The sequence below is a fragment of the Diplotaxodon limnothrissa genome, linkage group LG14 (assembly GCF_057381915.1).
Source record: "Diplotaxodon limnothrissa isolate DT_005_m linkage group LG14, D_limnothrissa_male_GT1.1, whole genome shotgun sequence".
NCBI lineage: Eukaryota > Metazoa > Chordata > Actinopteri > Cichliformes > Cichlidae > Diplotaxodon > Diplotaxodon limnothrissa.
In genome coordinates, this window is record NC_140609.1 from 23611471 (window position 1) to 23635502 (window position 24032).

A 24032-nucleotide genomic window follows, 5' to 3' on the forward strand; every position below is an offset into this window, starting at 1 on the left:
CTGGACCAATCAGACAAGACTCAAATTGTTCACTACAATCGTCTCAGGCCGTACAAAGCACCTGTTCCTAAAGGTGGAACCAACTCACCTGCTGGTGACATACCTGTACAGCCCCAGATTCCACAGTTGACTGCATTATCAGGTGCGTTGCCCTTCACAGCTTCAAAATCTGCAGCTGAAGGGAGCTGGAATGTTCAGGGCCGCAGCCCTGCAACCTCATCAGACCCTCAGGTTTGTCAGCCACCACCTCTAAACCAGTCACGACCCCATTCCCACTCTCCTTTGTCCCCTTCTCCTCGGTCTGAGACTGTAACGACTTCTCCCTCTGGCCATGTGGTGATACACCAATCAGACATTGTCCCTTCAACTCCTCATCGAGTATCTGGTGTTTCACGGCGATGTGGGAGACGTCAAGTTGTGCCTCCCAGATACCTCAAGGACTATGTTTTGAACTGAACTTGTTTTTGGTTTTGCTGTTGTGTTATTGTTGTCCCCTTTGCTTGCAGCATGTTGGGGTTTTTTTTTCTCTTCCTTTTCTGTAGGGAAACGGGGACGTTTCTTATGTGAGGGGGGGAGGAAAATGTAAAGTGTAGAAGTAAATTTAAATCTACTTTGATATACAAAGAGGTGTTTACAAAGGTTATAAAGCTAGTTATGTAGCTATTTGGTGGTTACGTGTTTTGATATTTACATGTTTACATGTTTGAATGTTTAGACATGCATGTTCAAACCAGTAATAAGTATGTGTTATATCTACCTGGTTGTTTTCCCTGTTTTGATCTGAGTATAAGATTTCCTGGCTTCTGAGAGGCCAGTGAAGTATTCATGAGGGCGGCACACAGGAAGTGTGGGTTGTTGTTGCGGGGTGCTAAAAGTAAAGAGGCTGCTAAAAAGTTATCCGTCTCCGTCTTGCTGTTCCTAATTATTCAGAGAGATTCCCAACCATCTAGTGAACCCTCACGTTACAATAGCAAGAAGCAGACGGCCGAGTTTATTAAACTCCACCGAGACAGCGGTGACGCTAATCAGAACTAGACCGTCCAATTTCACGCCTTTAAACTTTAAATAACGATAGAACACGCATGAAGAAACAGTCGAAAGAGACAGAAAGTAACAATATACTCATAACGCGTGTTTGGTAAACTCAAAGCCAGGTGCTATGAAATAGAGCTTATACGAGGTTTGAGGAACACCCTGTAATAAATCTGATGTATCAAGGGCTCAGTGTAATGGGTCATATGTGTGCATATTAAATGTGGGGGGAAAATATCCTTCGGGCTGTCTTCACTGTGATATGTTCATATCACAATGATGAAGATAATACAGTTCATTCGTCAACACTGAATATTCACTCAAACCACACCCTGCACCTTCCCCGATAAAATGATGCGAGTCACAACCCCCACCTGCCACTTACATTTGCCAGTGAATCATAGTTCTCATCAACTTGAAGTTGACAGAGGGATACAATGGAAGTACGCCAAACTCCTCCTTCATCCTATCTTGGATGGTCCATCTTTAATACTTTTTGCTGTTGTCTGCCTCTCGGGATTGCAGCTATTATCTATTCTAGCAAGGTAGGTAAAATATACTGAACACTAAACTTTTTTATATGTACTCCTGCACACATTCAAACCAATTTTTAGTATTCTGCAGCATAATATATTTTCTGATAAAAATATATTGAAAGTGGACGGGAAAATAATTTACATTTTATTTTAAAATAATATTACTGGGGCATCGATTAAAAAAGAAAAGTCTGGTTTGCTGGGATTAAACAACTGTTACTTTAGTTGTGTCCCAAAAGTAAAACTGAATTGCTCAGCAGCAGAAATTTTACTTTAATTTTTTTACTTCAAGTAAACTCTCTTCTAGAAAACTGAAATTAAATTGAATCGTTTTGATTGCTGTCTTTCAAAGGTAGAGTCGGCAAATGGACGCGGAGACATCGACAGAGCTGAAGATGCATCAAAAACAGCCAAGACGCTGAACATCGCCGGACTCATCTGTGGAATAATTATTATCATCATTTATGTCTCCATCAAATTTACTGAACAAAAGTGAAGCTTCTGGTATTTCCCACTGCAATTCCAGCCATTTTATGCCCTCTGCTTTCGCTCTTCAACGTTCACCACTAGATATGGACTGACGTCTTTATGTGTGGCGTTTACGTTACCAGTAAAAAGCAAAACAATTCTTTGCTTTCATGGTGCAAGCCAAAAGTTGTTGTCAAATGAGAAGCCTCAATTAAGTTTTGATTTTCATGTGCATAAACTTGATTTTTTTTTTTTATTGCTTAATTTGCTTAGATTTTTTTTTCAAGTAATCTCTTAAAGAAAACTGAGAAGGAAAAAAATAAATATTTAGCCCCCCATAAATTTGGCATAATAAAACACAATATGAACTTTTTAAAGTTTTATTGTCGATACTGTTATTGTTGGTCTCATTGCATTTACCGTTTATAATCTTATTTCAGAGATTTGTTTTTCTGTTTGTACAACTCCTTCAGACTGCATTATAATAAATGCACAGTTTGTCAGACACATAGTAAATTTAGCCTTTATTGTATTTATTTCTTAAATAGATTTGAGATTTTCCTATATATTTAACATTATCATGAAAATGTGAAACGCATGCACTATGTTCAACCAGGCTGGTCTTCAGCTTTTTCTGTGGCTTCAGAACTCTTCTCTCTCAGAAGTTCTTCAAGATGAGAGAATAAAGATGTTTCTCTGTGCTTCCTCTGAAGTTTCTCAATTTCCTGTTTGTATAAATCAAAATCAGACACAAAAAAACAGTCAAAGTCCCTCACTCACTCACTCACTCACTCACTCACTCACTCACTCTCTCAGACAAATAGATTAGATACTTACATCTTCAGAGAGCAATCCTCTGCTTGGTTTGTGAAGTCTCTGAAGCAGTGAGGCAGCATGAGAACCACACCAAGTCTCATTCATGTTCCTTGTTGAAGCATCTTGGTTCTGATACCAAACACACAAACTGGCATCCTGTTCAGATGAAGAGGCACCCAGTCTAGCCTGAAAGAGCTCACCCAGACATTCCTGGAGTACCTATGACATGGCATGAAGTAAATTAAATTAGTTTAATTAATTACAACAAACACTGCCATAGAGCAAAAGTCATCCAACCTAGAATCAAACAATAGGTAACCTGAAATGTAAAGTTTGGCTTTAAAGCAAAATCAAAGCTCATTAAAGGCCTATTTTATATCAAAAAGAAAAAAAATAATTTAATTCATGCACACTTAGTGTGTTTGCACCTTGAAAAAAAGTCTCTGGAAGGCAGAACTGGAGTCAGAGCTCATGTCTTTAATTTTGATATGGGACAGACAATGGAGTAGCAGGAGAGAGAAGCCTCCAACTGAGAGCAACCTCTGGCGACGGACAAAGAGAGTTTCTGCGGCTTCCTGTCAACATACATCAGAGATTTACACTCTAAACTAGATTTAATTGGAACATTTAATATATATATATATATATATATATATATATATATATATATATATATATATATATATATATTATAAGTTTACCTGATAAAAGAAGGAATTTCTGAAGACATTGTTGAAATAGGTGTTGTTTGGGAGACTAGATGCTATCTCGATTGAAATGACTGGAGTCTGTTAAAAAAGAACAATTTTATTTTCCTATAACATTCCAGCTTAAGTTCAAGCCATGCTAATATTAAAAAAGAAATTCAGACAAATGTATGCATGGATTCAAATATATCCAGTATATAATTAATAACTGAACATGTAATAGATAAATAGCTATATTTAGGCGAAAGGAAAAGATATGGAAAAAAAACAAAAAACAAAACAGCAAGGTTGAGATTTCTAGACAACAGTCACTGATTAGGAAAATCACAATGTCTAGCCCACGTAGGATACAGCTTCTGTCTGCTGCCTTGAGCTTTTTCTCCTGTATTATAGATAGGATAAAAATTATGAGGATAAGATGGTGCATTTTCCCAGCACACCTTCAAACCATGCTCTTTTTAATACCCAGTTGGTGAATTGAGTTGAGTTATATTCAAAAACACACATTTTATAAGGTCCCAGTGACCCTGACCTTAAACCAATATTTTTTTAATCCTTTCATCCACAAGAAAACATTTGTGGGATTTTTAAGGAAATCCCGGTGTGATTTTCCTGACATATCAAATGGTATAGACATGATTTCACATAACAAAGGGCCAAAGACTACAGCTTTTAGTTGTTTCACAGTACGCAACAGAGTGAGAGTGAAGCTTTGACACTAACCAGTTTTAGCTTATGCAGAGTGTGCATCAGGAACAGTCCATGCTGATAGACAAGAAACTCTCTGGGCTTCAGGACTGACAGCTCCAAAGGAATCAGCTCACCTTCACATTGCCACTGAGCATCGAGGACATCGACAAAACCTTTGCCTCTGTCTAGGCAACACACAAAAAACAGTACATTGCATTTTAGTGGATATAGTCAGAAAACAAGAACAACCAAGGTTGTGTTTACCCCCAGATTCATTCTGCAAGTGACACATGGTAAGGGAAAGGAAAAGAAATTCATTACCCCAAACCCCAAATTGAAAGCTATCTCAAAATATTGTTTTGTATGTGTGACTTCTTGATGTCAATTAGAAAACTTTTTTTTTTTATTGGTTAGGTTTAATTTAGTTCTATCTGTGAATTTCGATAAGCACATTCAGTGGTTAGCAGATCATCTGCACGTTTGTTTGTTTGTCAGGTCTTGGAATCTTCCGCTTAACCTCAACAAAACCACACGTGCAAAATTTCCCGTATATGTCATATTGTGAATGCAGACTGCATGCACATCAAAGAACACATCTCAAATACCTTTATGTATGAAGATAATTTAATCAAACTGTTCAAATGTAACTCTGATTCAGGAGGTCTTTCTTCTGGGGTTTTTTTTTTTATTTTTTATTTTTTTACATTGAATGAACATTGTCAAAATAACAAAATAATCTTGCCTGATGTACATGGATTTTATGCAACTTGCCAGTAAAACATGCTAATGAAATTTTGAGCCATCGAGATCTTTCAATCAGACTTTAATTCAAACAAATTTTTATTTATTGAAGTCATCACATTATACTTGAATAGAAAACAGAATAATTTTGAAATGAGTTTAATATGTATGGTGCTTAAAACACATCATTTGTAGTCAATCTTTGATGAAGGAACAACTCAAAGTAAGTTCAAATGAATAGATGAAATTATAACCCCTAAAATATAAGACTGTATATTTGTACATGTTATATTTTTTTTGTCTAAATACTGTTCATAACTGTTCATAACTGACAGTTAAAGTCAGTCATGATCACTAATGTGACGCTTGTCAAGTTAAACACACTGTAGAATCTTCAGCATCACTTATTAAAAGTTTTAAGTGAGTTTATCTATATATTTGAACCTTGATCCATACTTTCTTGATTAGAGAAAATCCTAAATGAATTCAGACTTGTGAACCCAATTCCGGGTTTTTTACTTTGTTTGTTTGTTTTGTTTTGTTTTTCCTCTGCTGAAACACAGGACAAGAGGAGGTAACAGCAAGGTTGAGACTTCTGAGATGTATGATGCTCACAAGGCAATCAAAGAGGGGAAGAAAAGCCCATTGCCAGACAATGGATGGTACAGCTTTGGCGCACCACAATTTAATGTAGACTGTGATGGTTTTGTCTTTTTGTTAGTAGTATAAAAATAATAAGTGAAGCTTTGACAGCAACCAGGTTTAGTCTATGTAATGTTTGTAAAAGTCCATGTTGGAAGTCCTGAAAATCTGTGGGTGTCAGAACTGACAGGTCCAATAGGAATTTTTCCTTCTCTTTGAATACAACACAAGAATTTTAGTAACTATAGTTTGAAGACAAGAAGGAACAAGCTGGTACTTTCCCTATACTCATTCTGCAAGAAACCAGACTGGGAGGGAAAAGACACGAAGACTGAGAGAGAAAATAAACATTTTCTTCCAAGGACTGAACTGATGCCTAAAACATAATTGAATGTGTTTAAACTGTCTTATCTCATTTAGAATACCTTTTTTTTTTGGTTTGGTTCAAGCTCAACACTGTACATACATTGTGCTGCAGACTGTATTTTTAGCACAAGACATCAATAGGTGTTACTTGTCAGTTATTGGAATCTTCTGCTAAACCCCAAAAACCACATCTGCAGTTTCGTGTATCATTTTGTGTCGTGCGAAAATGTGTGTTGTTTCAGCAATGGAAAAAAAATCAACCAGAATGTATATGACATCAGTGTTTGTTCAATGAATAAACATTCGTGCTTGGTTTACAGATGGATTTTACTATTCTAATAACATAAGAATTACTTTATCAACTACTGGTACAAGTGTGAAAATGTGGGACAATGCTGTGGAAAGTCCCAAGCAAGCAAAAAAAAAAGGAAATGGATGGAAGGGAAGTTCCTAAACGGAAAAATCAGTAAATGCTTCCTTATCTTATAGTATTGCTATGATGTATTCAGTTAACGGTGTGTGGAGCGTATCAGTATTTTCTCAACAGCAATGCAAAATACAGTTTGCATGTGTGTAGTTGAGGCCGATGCATGATCGCTCTTACTGCTCAGTGTACAGTTATTAAAATTAACATTGTCTTAGCAGAAAAAGTATACTTCTATCTTTAAAAGTATACTTTTAAAGATAGATTTTTATACTTTTAAAGATAGATTTAGCTCTTAATTTCTGAGTATACTCAGAAATTAAGAGCTATTAAGACTTAAAGGGAAGCTATCATTAACCAAAGCATTTTCCTTGGGAATTCTTTAGGTTGGTCAGTAGCAGTGCTAATGAAAAGGGAGTGCGGAAGGATATGAAAATACACTTGGCAGTTGGAAGAACATCCATCTTTTGTATTTTTTTTTTAAAATAAAATAACTAGCATTTGTTCTAATAAGTTATCAGCCAGAAAAATGTACCACCGTAAAAGCGAGCTCTCAACTAGCTTCCTGTATTGTGGTTAGAGTGTAATGGTCAGTGGTTTTGTGGACTCATTTCGAGTTTTCTCACGATTACTATGAAGAGTTTTCAGTTTGTCCGTCATTTTTATTTTTTAAGTTTTGTAACAATAATAATAATAGTATCTAATCCCACTAACTGCATGTCTTTGGGCTGGGGAGGAAGCCAGAGTACCCAGAGAGAATGGGGAGAACATGCAAACTCCAGCTAAACCCCAGTTAGGTGGATTGCATTGGTGGATCTAAATTGTGATATTGTGATATGCGTGAATGTGAGTGTGAATGTCTGTCTGCGTCGTTGTGTTGACTGGCAACCTGTTCAGATACCCTGCCTGTAACCCTATGGTAGTTGGGATAGGCTCCAGCACTCCAAACACACTATTAGGGATAAGTGGAGGAGAATGAATGGATGGATAATAAGAATAAGAATAAGAATAATAACTTACATTTGTATAGCACCTTTCAAGAAGGATGCTTTTCAAAAGAATATAAATAAACAAAAGTATAGAAATAAAGAAAAAAAAAGGACTAGTTTAATAGTTTTGTTTGTTGGTTGATGATTTTTTTGCTCTCTGAGCTCCATTACTTTCTTACTGTTCCTCGCTTTATATTCTGGTAAAGTCTCTGTATTAGGTGTTTTCCTGTTTAGTTGGTTCCTATTTTAAGTAGTTGATAGTCGTTTGTGTCGTGTGCCTACAATTTACTTTCACTTTTGTTTATGGACTTTTCTACAACCATATTATTAAAAGCATGTTTTTTAGTTCAATTAAGGCTGTTTTTTTTATCTGCATTTGGATTCAAATTCTTTGGAACTGGGTTGGATTAAGGATATGCAGCAAGGATATTAAGGATATGCTCAAACATCTGCAGCAAATATGTGCTGTTGTCATGTGAATATGAATGGACTAAAATCTCTGAGAAATGTTTCCAGCATCTTTCTGAATCTATCTCATAAAGAGTTATGGAAGCAAAAGGGGATCCAACAAGGCATAGAGTTTTAAAAGACTTAAATAAAAAAATTTCCATCTGTGATGGAGCATGATTTAATTGTGAATCTGTGATTGTGCAACAGCTGAGCGCATGGTCTGAGGTGCTCTTGACTAAACCTGTCTCTGTTGTTACACTTTCTGCCAATCAAATAAAGGTACATAACTGCATCTAAGAGTAGGGGGGTGTGGGGTAGGGTGGGGGTGTGGGTCTGTCTTCTTTGGGCTATTACTGCCAGAAGAAGAGGCCAAAAGCTGTGCCAGCAGAGCAAAACACTCCATCTGTTCCCCAGTGACATCCTAATGATACCCAGTCCAAATTTATTCTCTCGGTTAGTTTAACTGCTAAACTGGCCGTATTTCTGGGCTACTCTAACAAGCTTACCAGCTCACAGCAGTAGACACCTATTTATATTTATCAAGAGAATTAAAGTCGACAGATGTCAACACAGTCACTATGCAAGAAACACCTCCTGGATGCACTGTCACGCATTTTCACTCATGTATCCTGGGGTCATCAGGTGTTTCGGGTCTCGCAACTTGATACACCCTCACCCAGGCGACCAGGTCGGCGGTGATCAGGCCCCGACTTGCACCATTAGCAACCCACAGATCAGCCCTCTGAAACCACAGCCACCTTGTGGCTTTCTCTGCTGCTTTGCTCACAGCCTGGATGGTCCTCTTCTTGGCTGCCCCAGACACATCCAGCCAGCACAGGACTTTGCAGAGTGATCGCCCTGCAAAACCCCTACAACCCACTTCTATGGGCTCATAGAAAGTCTTCCAGCTCCTTCCCCTGTACTCCTACACTAGTTCCTGGTATTTTGCGTGTTTCCTCTCGTTGGCCTCCTCGATCCCCTCTTCCCAGTTCCAGCATGATCAGATGTTTTGAGGCCTCAGAAATAATGATCATGTCTGGTCGGAGGGATATTTTTTCAATGTGCTGTGGGAACTTCAGCTGTTTACCCAGGTCAGCCTGAAGCTGCAAATTAGAGACGGTGTTGAGGAGGCTGGTTGTTAAATGTAGGCGCACCTGGGGTTTCTATCCAGCCTTAATGTAAGAGATTGCCTTCCTCGGAGCATGATGGTGCTCGCTGGTCCTGATTGATGCTGACAGATGTGAACAGAGTCAAAGTTTGAATTGTGAAAGATTTTACATTTTTCTTTAAAGTGGGGAAGCACACGTGGAAGGCCGGTAATTCTCTCTACATGAGGAGCCTACTCTGCCCCCCACGCTACTCTCTCGAAACACAAACAAGAGGTCATGGAGAAGGATAATTCAAAAAAATGTTACATCGGTTATTTTGAAACCGAGTCTGTCATCATGTGGCTGTCTCCATCAAGCTGCCATCAGGATTCAAAATACTTTCTATGCCTTAAAGTCAAAGCCCACTCTTCCAGTCCTCTGTGTCTTCCTTATAACACCCTTCCACTTGCTGTGGTTATGTGCTGTCTGCTGCCATTGTGTGGGTGGAAGTGTAGCAGCTCAATGCAGCATAAGAATTGCAGCCCTTCTCTCTTGAATTTGCTCCAGAATGGAAAAATCAGTTTTTGTGAAAGACGAAAGTGTCAATAATTTTATTCTTTTTTCTCAAAGAGAGAATTGCACCTCAGTTTCATGGTTCCGTGTTTTCTTGATGTAACAACACTAAAGATTCTGATTCTGATACAACAAAAGTCAGAGTGAAAAATGATGCAGTAAGTGAGTCCATTTTGTCGAAATTTCATTGAAGCTACTCATAAGTTTGGATGGCCCCCATGTGTTTGTATGCATGGCTGACAACATGAGGGCATGCTCCTTATAAGGTGTCCTGGGTTATTTCCTACCAGATCTGGCCTACGGCATTACAAAGCCTCTGGGCAGTCTAAGGTGCAACATGATAGCATCACACGAACTGAAACATAATCTCCCAGAGGTGTTGTATTGGATTTAGATTAGGGTGCAAGTGGGGGTACAAGCAGCATAACGTTCTCCACGGCCTCTCATGTCTGTCTTCATGCTCCGGGTCTTTCTTGGTGCCCTGCCAATTCAGCTATTGTATTGCAAATGCCAGTCAAGGTCCACGGTGCAGGACTGTGAACACTGGGACAACAGGACCCTCAGGGCACCCTCATGAAGTCTGTTTCTAATCATTTGGTCAGAGAAATTCATTCGTGGCCTGCAGAAGTTCATATTGTAGGGTCTGGCAATGCTCATGTGTAATACTTTATCTTTTATGAGTAACGAAAACAACAGTACACAGTATACAGAGTTCATGGTCGACTTAGCGACTGCAAGAAACCCAAGTCTTCTGAGCACAATATGAGCACGAATCATACTCCCACCACCTGTGTTTGGTTTTCATCAAACACAGTGCTGTGCATCATAGCCAAACATTTCTACTGAAACGTTGTGGTTTCTTCAGATACAACATTTAAAACCTAAACCATGGCAGCTAGTTTTTAAACACATGACAGCAAAAACAGAGTGTAAGAATGAATTTGACTTTTTTCATATAACTGTCCACCGATATAACTAATTACTGTTTTAAATATTATTTATTCCTTGAATATACAACGAACATCAAAACAATATAAAAATGATCATTGTGTAGAACTACCTATTTCCAATTATATTATATTATATTATATTATATTATATTATATTATATTATATTATATTATATTATATTATATTATAATCAAATGCATGTTTAAATCCAGAGGATTCTAACAGACTTATTATCTGATTTATATTCAAAATTAATAATCTAAATTGCAACACAGCCAGTAACAAAAACTTAAAAATGTAGGCGAGCAGAAAGTACAATATTATCAATCACAAAACACTGTTTAAGTAATGAACTTAGAAACTTAAACACATATTTATTATAACATAATGCTGGAAACATATAGTTGTCCTTACAGAACCCGATAGGTGATGTAATGTCGTCATCATCTCTCTTTTTGCATTTCCTGTCCTCCTTTCTTTAAAATCCACTTGTCTGATCTTGGTGGCAGTGCCATTTCCTGTTGTCAGTACAGAGGGGCCTGCAGCTACCTATTCTTGTATGCAGATGTTTTCACACCTGCCTCTTTGAGTTCGCACCCATTGCCTTTTCTCACGCTATATTTCTTCCAAGCCCACATACACAAACAGATCTTGACGTAGTATTTATGATCATTTGTTTTCAGAAATAAGTACTATAGTGTCTTTTACAAATGCGCATACCGACCACCCCTCCTCCTAACCAATAACACACACATCAGCAGCTTGTCACAGTGGTTAGGATAGAGATACTGCCTTTTCAGAAATAAGTATTGTAAGCTGGTACTAACGCACATAGCTGTGCTTATGTGGTAACCTCCATTTGTACCTCAATGGTTACTTTGGGTTGCACTTGACTTTATGTAGGTATGTGTGTGTCAAGCATCGCCATGCGCATGTCCCTTCTGGTATTAGCAAATACACTTCCTTCTTCTAGTATAGTCCTGTGATCCATTTTACCTAATGTATGTTATTATTCACTAAATGTACTTATTGTACTACAGTCTGTGATCTTCTTTTGTCTTTGCCTGTCCTCCTGTAATGCACTCCTGTACTTCGCAGTTCTAAGTCTCAGATCCTCTTTAGGATGTTATCATGCAATGCCATCTGTTGACTGGCACCATAGTAAAGAAGCTCAGCTAGGCGCTGCACTATGAACCGAGTTTGATATCCATGATATACTTCTGTTATCTGTCAGTTACATGAAGGTGATTATCAACTTGATAGAACAACCCAAGCTTTTCCACAGAAACACAGCTGTTGTTAGCTAACAGCTAGCTAACCTTGATGTAAATACAACAAGCTTTGTTTTATGATCTTAAATAAAAGGTTATAGAATAATAAAATTGTTTAGAGTTTCTTTATAGTTATAACAATATCAATTTTGATGTCACAATGTTTCTGCAAAAGAGGTCTGATGGCAGTTTCTTAATTAAATGGTGTTGTCCTAGAAGCCAAACACACTAACATATGGAGAAAATCTCTCCCACCTGGGCTCCATTAAACAGCAACTAAAACACATGTGGGCATTGATGAAATCCTATCAACTGTTTAATATCAACCTACCCGAGTCACATTATCTGTAACATTTTAGATAAAATATGTGACACACTAGCTAGATGCACAGCAATGATCCAAATGATCTGCACATCTTATTCTTCAAACATGATGGTTGATTCATCTAAAAATATCTAGCTACCACCTGAGCCACGCACACATGCATAAAAACTTCATTTATAGAGTTTACCTTTCTGATTAAAATCAGGTCAGTTAAAGATTAGCTTTCATCTCTTCAATGCTTGAATGTCTATAAATTACAGTTAATGATTATGCTATCTAAAAGTGTCCTAATGTGAGCTGCTGCATACAGTTGGTGACTGTAATCGAAACAAAAAACTCAAATCTTTCCAACTTACTCGCTAGCTCTCCTGCAAGAAGCCCTGCCTTGGAGGCCCAACCCTTTAGCTGCAGCTCCACACCCTTCAACAGCTGGAACAGAGGAGAGAGCTCCAGCAGCCTTGTCCACTCCTCCTCTAAGAAACAAAGAATGGATGACAGTTGGTATGTCTTATCCCTTGAACATTTAAACTGTCCTATTATGGCATCATATCATAAATACCTGGAACTTTGGGAACAGTGATGTGTGTCGACTGAGTGGATTCTTTCATATGCTGGCTCTCTGTATGAGTAAATTAAAACATAATTGTTATTATTTTGTGACTATTTTTAATTCACCTTCTGACTGAAAATTTTAAAAGGAAGTTGTTAGCATTCTCTGATCTGTGTAGTATGAGATCAGTATGTGTGCTCTGTCTCACCCTGGGAGTGAATGCCAGAAGATCCAGTTTGTCTCTGCGAGTTGTGTGTCACTGCCGAGCTGGCTTGTAGCCCGGTGTCCTGAGATTGAGCAATGTTCCCAGTCTCCCTGAAAGACTGGGTTGAGATTCCTTTGAGAACGCACAAAGAAACGTGTTAAACCATGTATTTACGCTGCAGAGGTTTAATATGCAAGTTGCTTGCACATTATCTCAGGGTGTGAAAGAAAGCAAAAATGAAATCCTGACTAAAAAAGCAAGAATATTATTAGCGAAGATGAAAAGGCCACAAAAATTACTGATAAACCCTCAGTTGACTTCACCTTTGTGTGAACACATTGCTGATGTTCGGGTAAGGGACGCCTGATAAGGATCTGGTAAACTAAACTTGCTTCATAGAAATACCCCAAGTTAATATTTGGACACAGCAATCAAATACAGTCACAGGAATTAAGACTATTTGTTCTCTTCTTTAAAACTCCTTAGGTTTTAATTAGTTGTTTTTCCTCATGCATTGTATGGTATTGCTATGAAAGCATCGGGGGGGTTGTGTATCGTTCCTAACCCTGGACATAATATGTTTAAATAGAATGACCCATGTTTGTCTCTCGCGCCCTCTGTTCTGTTCTGTGTCTTATTGTGTGTGTCTCATGTTTCCTGTTTTGTTTTGATAGTTCCTTGTTCAGTGTATTCAGTTAGGGTTAGGGTAACAAGGGAATGTTTCTCATTCCCTTGTTACCCTCAGTCTTTTGTCTTTCTCTGTTGTCACACCCTCCCACATTGCTGTGTGTTCTCCATTGTTCCTTGTGTTTTCAAGCTTTCTCCCTAGCTCCTTGTCCTGGTTCTTGTTTTTGTTCCTAGTTCCTTGTTCTCAGTTTCCAGTTTTAGGTTTTGTTTTCATGTATTTAGTTTAGAGTCTTGCGTTTTGGTCCAACTCCTACCTGCTGCACAGCATCTCATGACATCCATACCATATACATAGGCTTAAAATAAAAAATTAAATAAAATAAATACAAAATCGAAGGGGAAACCATGACAAGTGACCTACACAATATGTTGTTTGCTCAATACACATTTTATTATCTTAGTGTTTTCTCTTTTGGGGCAAAGATTACTCCGAGACTTAGCCAGCAGGTACATTTGTTTCACTGCTTTAAATGCTTTAATGTGCTTTTTGGCATATTGAACATATTTGTATGCTTATATGCATTATTTCTACATATACACTCATATGGCACATACCTTTCACGACAGGCACGGAGGCTGTCCAGACTCTAGATGCACTCTCCAAACCATATGCCTGCTTTGTTGACAAACCTAAAACATTAAAAATCTAACTTTAGAAGTCTGTACATTTTTGAATTATGACATAGCTTTCATAATTTTCCCACTGTACGCCATCACAGAGGATTTTTAAACTAAAGGATCAGGATTAACAAAAGTATAGTTTTAGTTATTTAAGAATTAAAGCAATTTTTGTACATGGCCTGCCCCCACCCCACTCCAGGTCATGTGAGGCCTGCTATTCCCTAACTCTCGGTTCCAAACAGATGATGCAAGGGGACCAGCATTAGAGAAGAAACTAAAAAAAACAAAAGAAATTCTCACAGAGTCAGTAAAAACTTTAAGAGTGCCCAAATCAATAATGATAGGTTTGTAGCTTGAACCCATCCGCTGGAACGTTGAAGACAATATAATTACACTGCTAAGCAAGACACAAATAGGCAAAGTTCTTCATGTTACTCGTGCACGGGAGAGACCAGACAGAGCGCCGTCCCTTCGCTTGACCCCAGTCGCTCTCATCCGTCCTCCCGTAACACTGTCCTTTTATTGAGGTTACATGAATATGCATAGGTTCATTAACATACGACGTCTACATACAAACAAAGAGTACCTTGCCTGTGTGTGTGTGTGTGTGTGTGTGTGTGTGTGTGTGTGTGTGTGTGTGTGTGTGTGTGTGTGTGTGTGTGTGTGTTGCTGATCAAAGGGTCAAACATCCTTGGTCAGGAAGAGGGTAGACTAGACCCCCCCCCCGGTGAGGAAGTCCAGCAGTTCATCTAAACAGAAAAGCACTTAGACTAGAACAGACGTAGCTACGTTAATCCTACCATAAAACAATAAGAGAAGGTATGACCTCTCTCATGCTCCCAGGATGTAGGTGTGGAATGCACACCAAGCCTCTGTAGCCTGTTAAAGATCACACAACTTATCACTACACAATTGATTATACACCTCTAAGCATCTATGGTTAAATATTTCTAAGCATAAATGACAATCAACAATACAAACTCTAACAATAATCTGGTACATTATTTAGAAAAAAAGAACACACTGGTCAGCTCAGCAACACCAAAAGGCCAGAACCCCAACAAAAGACAACTAAAGTGAATGATGAGAGAATTATTTCCATGGTTATTAAAAAAACAGGTCAAACAGCGATATCACTCATCACTTCAAAGACAGCAGAGACTCACGGAGCCTGTGGCGGGGCATTCAGACCATCACAGATTACAAGCCCCCACCACAGACCTGTGATAGCACTATCCCCCTGCTGAACGAGCTGAACACTTTCTTTGCTCGCTTTGAAGTCCAAAACAGCACCACTGCACAGAAGACCCCACCCCCTCCTGGTGACCAGGTGATGACTCTGTCACCGGACAGCGTGAGGAGATCCCTCAGCAGGATCAATGCACGTAAAGCTCCGGGTCCTGACAACATTCCTGGTCGTGTACTGAGAGACTGTGCAGTGGAACTCACTGATGTCTTCACAGACATCTTCAACATATCACTCATCCAGGCTGTCGTCCCCACATGTTTTAAAGCCACCACAATCATTCCGGTTCCAAAAAAGTCATCTCCCTCCTGCTTTAATGACTACCGTCCTGTTGCACTTACTCCCATCCTGATGAAGTGCTTCGAACGACTAGTCATGCAACACATCAAGACTGTCCTGCCCCCCTCCCTGGATCCCTTCCAGTTTGCGTATCGGCCCAACCGCTCAACCGATGATGCCATCTCCACTGCACTCCACTCGGCACTCACACACCTGGACAAAAAAGACTCATATGTTCGAATGCTGTTCATAGATTTCAGTTCAGCATTCAACACTATAATCCCCCAACAGCTCATTCAAAAACTGGTCCAGCTGGGGCTCAACACCTCACTGTGCAACTGGCTGTTGGATTTCCTCACCGGAAGACCTCAAGCAGTACGGGTTGGCAGTAATACATCCAGCACCATCATTTTAAACACAGGGGCCCCGCAGGGATGTGTGCTGAGCCCCCTCCTCTTCACTCTGCTGACCCATGACTGCACTCCATCATACAGCTCCAACCTCTTCATCAAGTTTGCGGACGACACAACGGTGGTGGGTCTCATTAGCAACAGGGATGAGACCGACTACAGAAGTGAGGTGAGACGCCTGGCCACGTGGTGTGCTGACAACAATCTCTCTCTGAATGTGGAGAAGACGAAGGAGATTGTTGTGGACTTCAGGAGAATGCACACCCAACATGCTCCTCTGACCATTGACGGAGCGTCTGTGGAGAGAGTGAGCAGCACCAAGTTCTTGGGTGTGCACATCACAGAGGATCTCTCCTGGACGTACAACACCACAGCACTGGCCAAGAAATCACAGCAGCGTCTCTTCTTTCTCCGCAAACTAAGAAGAGCAGGAGCACCAGCCCCCATCATGTACACTTTCTACAGAGGCACCATCGAGAGCATCCTGTCGAGCTGCATCACTGTGTGGTTTGGAGCCTGCAATGCGTCCTGTCATAGAACCCTCCAACGCATAGTGAGAGCTGCAGAGAGGATCATTGGTGTCTCTCTCCCCTCCCTCCAGGACATTTACAGCACCCGTCTCACTAAAAAAGCCCTTTGCATAGCGGCTGATCCCACGCACCCAATGCAAAGCTTCTTCAAGCTGCTGCCATCGGGGAGGAGACTGCGGAGTCTCCAGGCCAGGACCAGCAGGCTGAAGGACAGCTTCATCCATCAGGCTGTCAGGAAGCTTAACTCCCTCCCGATTCTGCCCCCTCTCCCCTCTCTCCTCCACGGTCTCACTGAACTCTGTCACACACACACAAACACACACACTCTCTGACTCACTCACTGGCCTGCACCAGTTACCAGTCACTTTGTGGAGCATTGGACTGCCATTACCTCATAAGACTTTGTTGTTACACTTTCTCTTACCGTACACTACTAAATCTCCATTTGCACTATTTGCCTATTTGCACTACTCTGCCTGGTTTACACTCAATGTCACTTACCCATTATATTGTATATTGTATAGCTTTCTTGTTATATGTAAAATTTTATTTATTTAAATTTTTACTTTTTAATTATTTTACTTGCATTTTTAATCACTTTTATATTTAAATATATTTAAATGTTCATTTGCTATTTATCTAGGGATTGAGAGTAACGCAATTTCTATTCTCTGTATGTCCTGTACATGTGGCAGAATCGACAAATAAAGTTGACTTTGACTTTGACTTTGATGTAGCAGGAGGTAGATGTATCAGTATCAAATTCTACCGTTAAGAGATGCAAATACAGAGCAGAAGACTTTCATCAAGTATTCAAGTATTAAAAACTGATATTTAAAACTTTTATATAAATATATTTAATATTTAGTTTTCCAATCAAAAGTAATAATAAAGTAATAAAATAATTATTCAATTCAAAATTGGCAAGGCAAAATTACAAAAACTATTACACTGTCGAAAAAAGAACCCCATCGGCCTAACTGTACTTTATATCATCTAGTTTGGTCTAGTCCCACGGTACGATTGTTTTATTTTTAACTTTTGCTGTGTTATTATTAAAGGTGTCAATTTTTATGTCTTGGAAATGTCCTTGAGTGTTTGAAATGCAGAAATATTATTTGTTATTATTGTTATTAACATAAAATGTTGATTTCATTGCTTGTTAAGTTCAACGTACTACAGAGAAATAAGGCTGTCTCAAAGGCCTCTGTTGTTTTGTAGAACATTTTTAAAATGTGGGAGTTAAAATAAACATGAGCTCTGGAGATTGTCATGATTGATTGTCTTGGGTTGTGGTCATGTGACCAGTCACAGGTGATTTAAGATCCCTGATTTAAGATGATGAAAAGCAGGTGTGCTCAAAATGTCACGCACTGCTAAGATACAGGAAATAAGTTGATAAGTTGAGTTCTGCAGTATGCTTTTTTGTGTCCTTATATTTTTTTGGGGCCCAGTACTTAACTCATATATTTGTGAGTGCATGGATGGTTTTTCTGTTTTATGCAAAGACTTTATATACAAACATCTTAAGCTGGCACATCCAATGGCATGGAGAAAAGCCAAAAATTGCCTTTATTTAACTGGAAACTGTGCTTTCTTCAGGGCAATCTGTAGTATATATTATGTACCAGAGATGTGCTGATTGCATGTGTTGGAGGAGAATCCAGCTGGCTGTTTTTCTTCAAGGAGCTGGTTCAGTCTCTCGAGCAGAGGCAAAGCCTTCTGCTGAAGCAAACCCATGATCTTCACATTCGGTTGGTATCCACTGTACTGCACCAGGCCATATTCCTTGAACCAAAACTTCCCACACAGTACAGCCTAGACAGTCGAGCAGAAAAAGATAACTGTTACGCAATCCAAGCATTTATACAACAAGAGTCCAATCTTAAACCAAGGCACCTCACTGTCTTACTTTTACCTTCTAGTTTACCTTGAAGACCTAGAAGGATTGTTAAAATGACCCCACTATACACTCCTACAAAGTTTTATCAAAGATTTATCAGAATTGATTTAAAAGTTTATGAGTTGCAAACTCTACCAGCAAAGCCATAACTTTGATGGTGATGAGATTAAGCTTGCTTTCACCTCACTTTGGCTGTTTACTAAAGGTTCAAACAAAACAGAGAGCAAAATAAAAGATAAAAATATCTGTTCTGTTTTCTGCTATTTTTATTTCTTTTAAGGGGTTTATTTATATTCAGTGTTCTTTATTCACCTGAGCAGTGTCTGCACGGAGCAGCGAAAGGTGTCTGACAAAGTGAAGTGGATTAAGAGTGGCCTCCAATTCAGTCTGTCTGGAACAACACTGCTCCACCAGCTCTCTCTGTCCCAGCTCTCTGTCCTGCAGGAAAAATAATGACAGCCTTGTTATTTACAGTGTTAGAGAGTGCTTTTCACAGCAAAGAGCTGGCGTTAAAGTTTAACTACAAGACGTTCCAAACCTCTCTATACCATACATTTTTTACTGCTGGCATAAAAGAGGAAGTGGCCTAACGGTGTCACTCATTTACACAGCTGAAGTGATAGCAATAAACCATAAAGCAACTGTTCTTACTGTAGCATGAATGTTTGTTGACCAATCTCCTGCCTGTGCCATCCATTTTTCCTGTTCCTCCTGCAGCTGATCCATATACATGTCCAATTTATCAAGGCCAGAGAGGAGCTCTGAATGCCAAACACACTGCTGATCCCATTCCTCCTCGTCACCTGTTCCCACAGATGGAGAAACATAAGCTTAAATGCCTGCCAAACCAAATAAAAAGAAAAATAATATTTTAATTAATTAGTGTGCTGTGAGACACTGGCAAGAAACCACTCTCCTTTGGAAAGCTATGAATATAAGTGCACTGCAGGTCATGACTATAATTTCCTTCGTGCTTTCATTCACTCCTACCAGCTTGCCAAATAACTGACCTAACGTGAGGATGTGCAGAACAAGTGGAGGCAGGATCAGAGCCAAGCGGGAGTGCTGAGCTGCTCTCCTCTGGGCCTCTGTCTGTGCTGAATCCTGCAGCTCCATGGCTGCTTCCCTCAGCTGCTTCCCAGACCACTGGGCCTGAAACAGAGTACAGACACTGTGAATGAGAAAAAGATGCACATATTTGCACAATGACACTAAAAAGCCAAATGCATGAACATATCCCCATTCTAAGGTGCAGAGAACAGACACACACTTTCATATCTTCATGTAGAGGAACATTGAGGAGGAACAACATTTTCACTTGCAGTGCAATAAAGAAATTGAAAACTTTATTTTCCAGTGTTTGCTCCCGATTCATTTGCATTATTTGTAAATGTTAAAACAGCTCAACCCCTTTGAATTTCTTGCTCTATAATAATAATGGATTGGATTTATATAGCGCTTTTCAAGGCACCCAAAGCGCTTTACAATGTCACTATTCAGTCACTCTCACATTCACACACTGGTGGAGGCAGCTACAGTTGTAGCCACAGCTGCCCTGGGGCAGACTGACAGAGGCGAGGCTGCCATTTCACACCATCAGCCCCTCTGGCCAACACCATGTAGGCAGTAGGCTAAAGTGTCTTGCCCAAGGACACAACGACCAGGACAGAGAGCCCGGGGATCGAACCGGCGACCTTCCGGTTACAGATGCGCTTCCCAACCCCCTGAGCCACGGTCGCCCCTATACTTCAAGTTAAGGCTCTATAAGATATTTAGAACCAGAAAGGAAACCGCTCCTGCTGACCTGATAAGAGTTTACGTCTGTGACTCTAAAGAAACACTGGGACAGAGTCGAGTCCAGATCAGTTAGAATATCTTCCTCCCGCTGCCTCTGCTGCTGCCAGTAACCGTTTCGCACACACACCTCTCTTTGAAGTGCCTCCACCTGGCAGGAAGAAACAAAAATATATATATCATATCAGATATCACATCAGAAGAGGGGGGCATTTGTGAAAACATCTATCTGTTACCTGCACACTGTCAGTTTGCTCTCTAATCATTAACCAGTAGGAAGATGTAACTGGCACAACATTTTTTCTAGATGCATCCAGCCTTGCCCCGACGACTGGGGCCAACAGCCCTGTCACTGGGTCAACAGTCTGAGATCCATAACGGATCGCCACCAGTCCTGTGAAGTATAACAGCATCAGTAAGCAGAACTTCCACAATTCTGTAATGTTTAACTGAATTTAATTGGAGATCATTTATCTGAAATTTCCTGAGTAGGACTAAACTTCAAACGCTCCTGTGTCAGTTCTTGGTTTAGATACGATTCACCTGCACTACAAGCTGTTAGTTCTCATTCTCACCCTTCTTTTTTCAATTAATTCCTCTGTCATTAGTACATGGGGATCCGCCAGGCCCGGGAGCTGCTGCCAGTCTCCTCTGAAGCCTTCCCCAAACTGCAGCCTCAGTTCATACTCACGCCACCTGCCATTATCTCCTAGACATGCTATCAAATCTAAATTAGGATGCGGTCCTAGCTAGTGAAAAGCCAATTAGACAAGATTAGGTTTTATACTATATATCAAAAGCATGTTTTCACAATACCTTTTCCATTTGGGTCCTCCATGGTCCCTGCCAGTGGTATTGTTTTCCCAGAAACAAGGTCAATCTGAAATCCCAGGATCGGTACACTAAGGCCAGATCCTAAAGGATCAGGATACTCCACCCCTAGCAAAGCCGGTACACATATATCTGAACCTGGCAGAGGCATCTCTCCTGGTATGAACAAAACAGAAGCGTGTTATAGAAGAAGAAACAAATGCAATCATTCAAGTTCTGTCAACTAACATATTTCTATCAAGGCTTTTTAACCAGTGTTAAAAAAGAATGAATTTTTACATTCATTACACATAAATGCAGACAAAACCTTTTTTAAATGAAACATGATCATGATTTCTCGAAACATCTTACAAAACATGTTAAACATCATGAGAAGTGAACCTAATCACCTTAATGATTATCAAGGAAAAAAGGTCAAACACTGCAGTTGTGGCAACTACAATGGGAAAGTCAAAGAAACTCACTGAAGATCTACAAAAAAACTGTAGATTTATATAAGTTTATATATAAATCTACAGTTTATATCTACAGCAGCTGTAGATTCCAAGACTTCAACAACTGTAGACACAAACAATTGTACATAAGAGGAAATAAAACAGCTCCACCCAGAGGAAATTGGTTTGTTCAGGAACCACAAAAGCTCAACCAAACTCAGCCATGAACTGGAAACTTCTGGGACACCAGCATAACTGTTTCCAGTCAGTCACAGTGGTGGTAGCATCATGCTGTGGGGTTGTTTTGCTGCCAGTGGTACTGGTACATTGCGCAAAGTGGATGAAATATTGAAGGATGGTTACTTCAAATTCTTTAACTTCACCTTAAATCAACAGCTAGGTGGTTGAAACACGAGGGAATATGTATATATTTGAGCCTGAATACATTTTTGACAATGTGTGGATGTCAAAGGCCAATTCTTGGTTTTTAAAGTTATTAAAAATGTATGCTGTATAATAGTTCCACTGTGGAAAAGGAAAAATTGAAAAAAATAATTAAAAATGCCTAAGTACCATGTTATTCGAAAGTTTATATAAACTTCTGACCACAACTATTTATCGATATTGAAATCCATGCCATAAAGTTCCCAGTGCACAGTTTCTGTGCTGATGTTAATGTCAGAGAAGGTTTGGCGCTGTGCAGTTATTGAGCGAGCAGTAAGTAGCTCACCACTTAAAGACCTCGTTCTGTAAGTTGACATGGTCTGACTCTTCATGACTGTGTTGTTGTGGTTGTGGTACACTAATGCCACTTACAGTTTGTCATGTCTAGGGGGGAAGAAATGTCTTGTTGCAACCCGTTAATGTAAACTACTCAAATTCAGTGAACTCTTTATAAAATCCCATTCTTTTATTAGCATTTTTGTAGGTGCTTCATTTTATGGAGCTGTGAGTGTGGGACTGAAAAACATCTGAATTCAAAGATTAACATGTAAACGTCAAAACTCTATGCAAAGCCTTTCTGGGATTTCTTAATACGTGTAGTTTCCTATTGTGCAGGAAACTGTTTAACTCCCTCACAAAGGCTGCCTTTTGGTTTTTGGCCTAACGCTCTCTCTGGTTACCAATCAGCTATTTCTAATTACTTTGTACTACTGGAGAAACACGTTTCCATGCCTGCAGGAGACTGCAATGCAAACTATGTAAATCAAAACTGGATTATTTCTGGCTCTTGTGCATACTGAATTATAAATATGCTTTATCTGCAGCCAAGGTAATATGTTTCTTTTACATAACCAATAGCAACAAAAGGTCAAGCATACTTCTCGGCGCAGCAGCCAAATTTAGCTTAGAGGTTTAACATTACTTAGGTTAACTAGAGGTTTGCCTGTCTGCTGTAAAAAGTTAAATGTCTCTTAATTTCCAGTTAAAAAAAAAACAAACAGACACTGGCCATTAAACTAACAGTCACTTTCATTTCTCAAATTGTGAAAAATCTGTTATGTTTGATTCTAACCGTTCTCTAATAATCATCACATGAACGATATCACCAAAACACTTTTTCATAAGTTTTTTTAGGTCAAGGTGTCGGAAAAAGGTCATATGAAAAAAGTGAGGCATGATGACTCATTTCCAAAAGCCATATTACGCTTCAAATTTTATGGGTCATTAACGTTGTTCCACTAACGAGGAGCCAATAACTGAAAGATGTACTCAGTCCTTAGCAAATGATTTGTGTTTTATTTATATATATATATATATATATATATATATATATATATATATATATATATATATATATATATATATATGTGTGTGTGTGTGTGTGTGTGTGTGCAATATCTGCTTTGTTTTATTTATCTATTTATTTATTTGTTTGTTTGTTTGTTTTTGAGACAGGCTCCTTGTGATATATAAAGGTCGTGTAAAAAAAAAAAAAACAACTTTAACTTAGTAAGTGTCATTGTCCTGGAGCTCTTCTTCACTTCCAAAGCCTAATTTAAACTTTGAAAACAGACATGGACAGACAAATTACCCATGAAATGTTTCTCCTTTGTTTTCAGCAGCAGTAGATATTTACTCACTTTTTATAGAAACACCCAAAAAGCAAATCAAATGGTGTGCATATTCCCATGTGCAATACGATAAATAAAATGGCTACATCTTCCTGTTTTCGAAAGCATGGACTTTGAGGGGTGTGTATCACAATGGGCTGTGCAAAAATAAACGTGGGTTGAACAAGATTCATTTTATGCATCTATAATTTGGAATTGAGTGTGACTCAGGCACCCCACACCTTGCAAACCTATGATTCACACCACCACCATTAGTTCATATTTGTGACATGATGGTAGGGATGATTCACACCACTAACAACAGTTCACAGTTATATGAAGTAATTTGTCACAGAAGAAAAAGTGTGACCATGTGAATTGTATTGCCTGTGTGACATTAACCCCTGGTGGGACAAAGG

The 24032-nt window shown here is 39.2% G+C and overlaps 1 protein-coding gene across 1 annotated transcript in view; it reads right to left on the reverse strand.

The window, feature by feature from the left end:
- Positions 1–2563: 2563 nt before the first annotated feature.
- The window catches only part of LOC146618847 (uncharacterized), a 35178-nt gene continuing 13709 nt past the window's right edge, over positions 2564–24032 (reverse strand). Inside the window, exons 18-33 of the mRNA XM_085370509.1 lie at positions 21111–21281; positions 20531–20688; positions 20305–20445; positions 19511–19652; positions 19152–19303; positions 18813–18938; positions 18226–18415; positions 14067–14141; positions 12828–12956; positions 12629–12688; positions 12426–12542; positions 4283–4434; positions 3554–3640; positions 3281–3427; positions 2874–3071; positions 2564–2761 (exon numbers count right to left, since the gene is read on the reverse strand). Of these exons, the coding sequence (XP_085226635.1) occupies positions 2645–2761; positions 2874–3071; positions 3281–3427; positions 3554–3640; positions 4283–4434; positions 12426–12542; positions 12629–12688; positions 12828–12956; positions 14067–14141; positions 18226–18415; positions 18813–18938; positions 19152–19303; positions 19511–19652; positions 20305–20445; positions 20531–20688; positions 21111–21281 (2162 nt within the window). The 3' untranslated portion in view covers positions 2564–2644. The remainder of the gene's footprint in view (positions 2762–2873; positions 3072–3280; positions 3428–3553; positions 3641–4282; positions 4435–12425; positions 12543–12628; positions 12689–12827; positions 12957–14066; positions 14142–18225; positions 18416–18812; positions 18939–19151; positions 19304–19510; positions 19653–20304; positions 20446–20530; positions 20689–21110; positions 21282–24032) is intronic.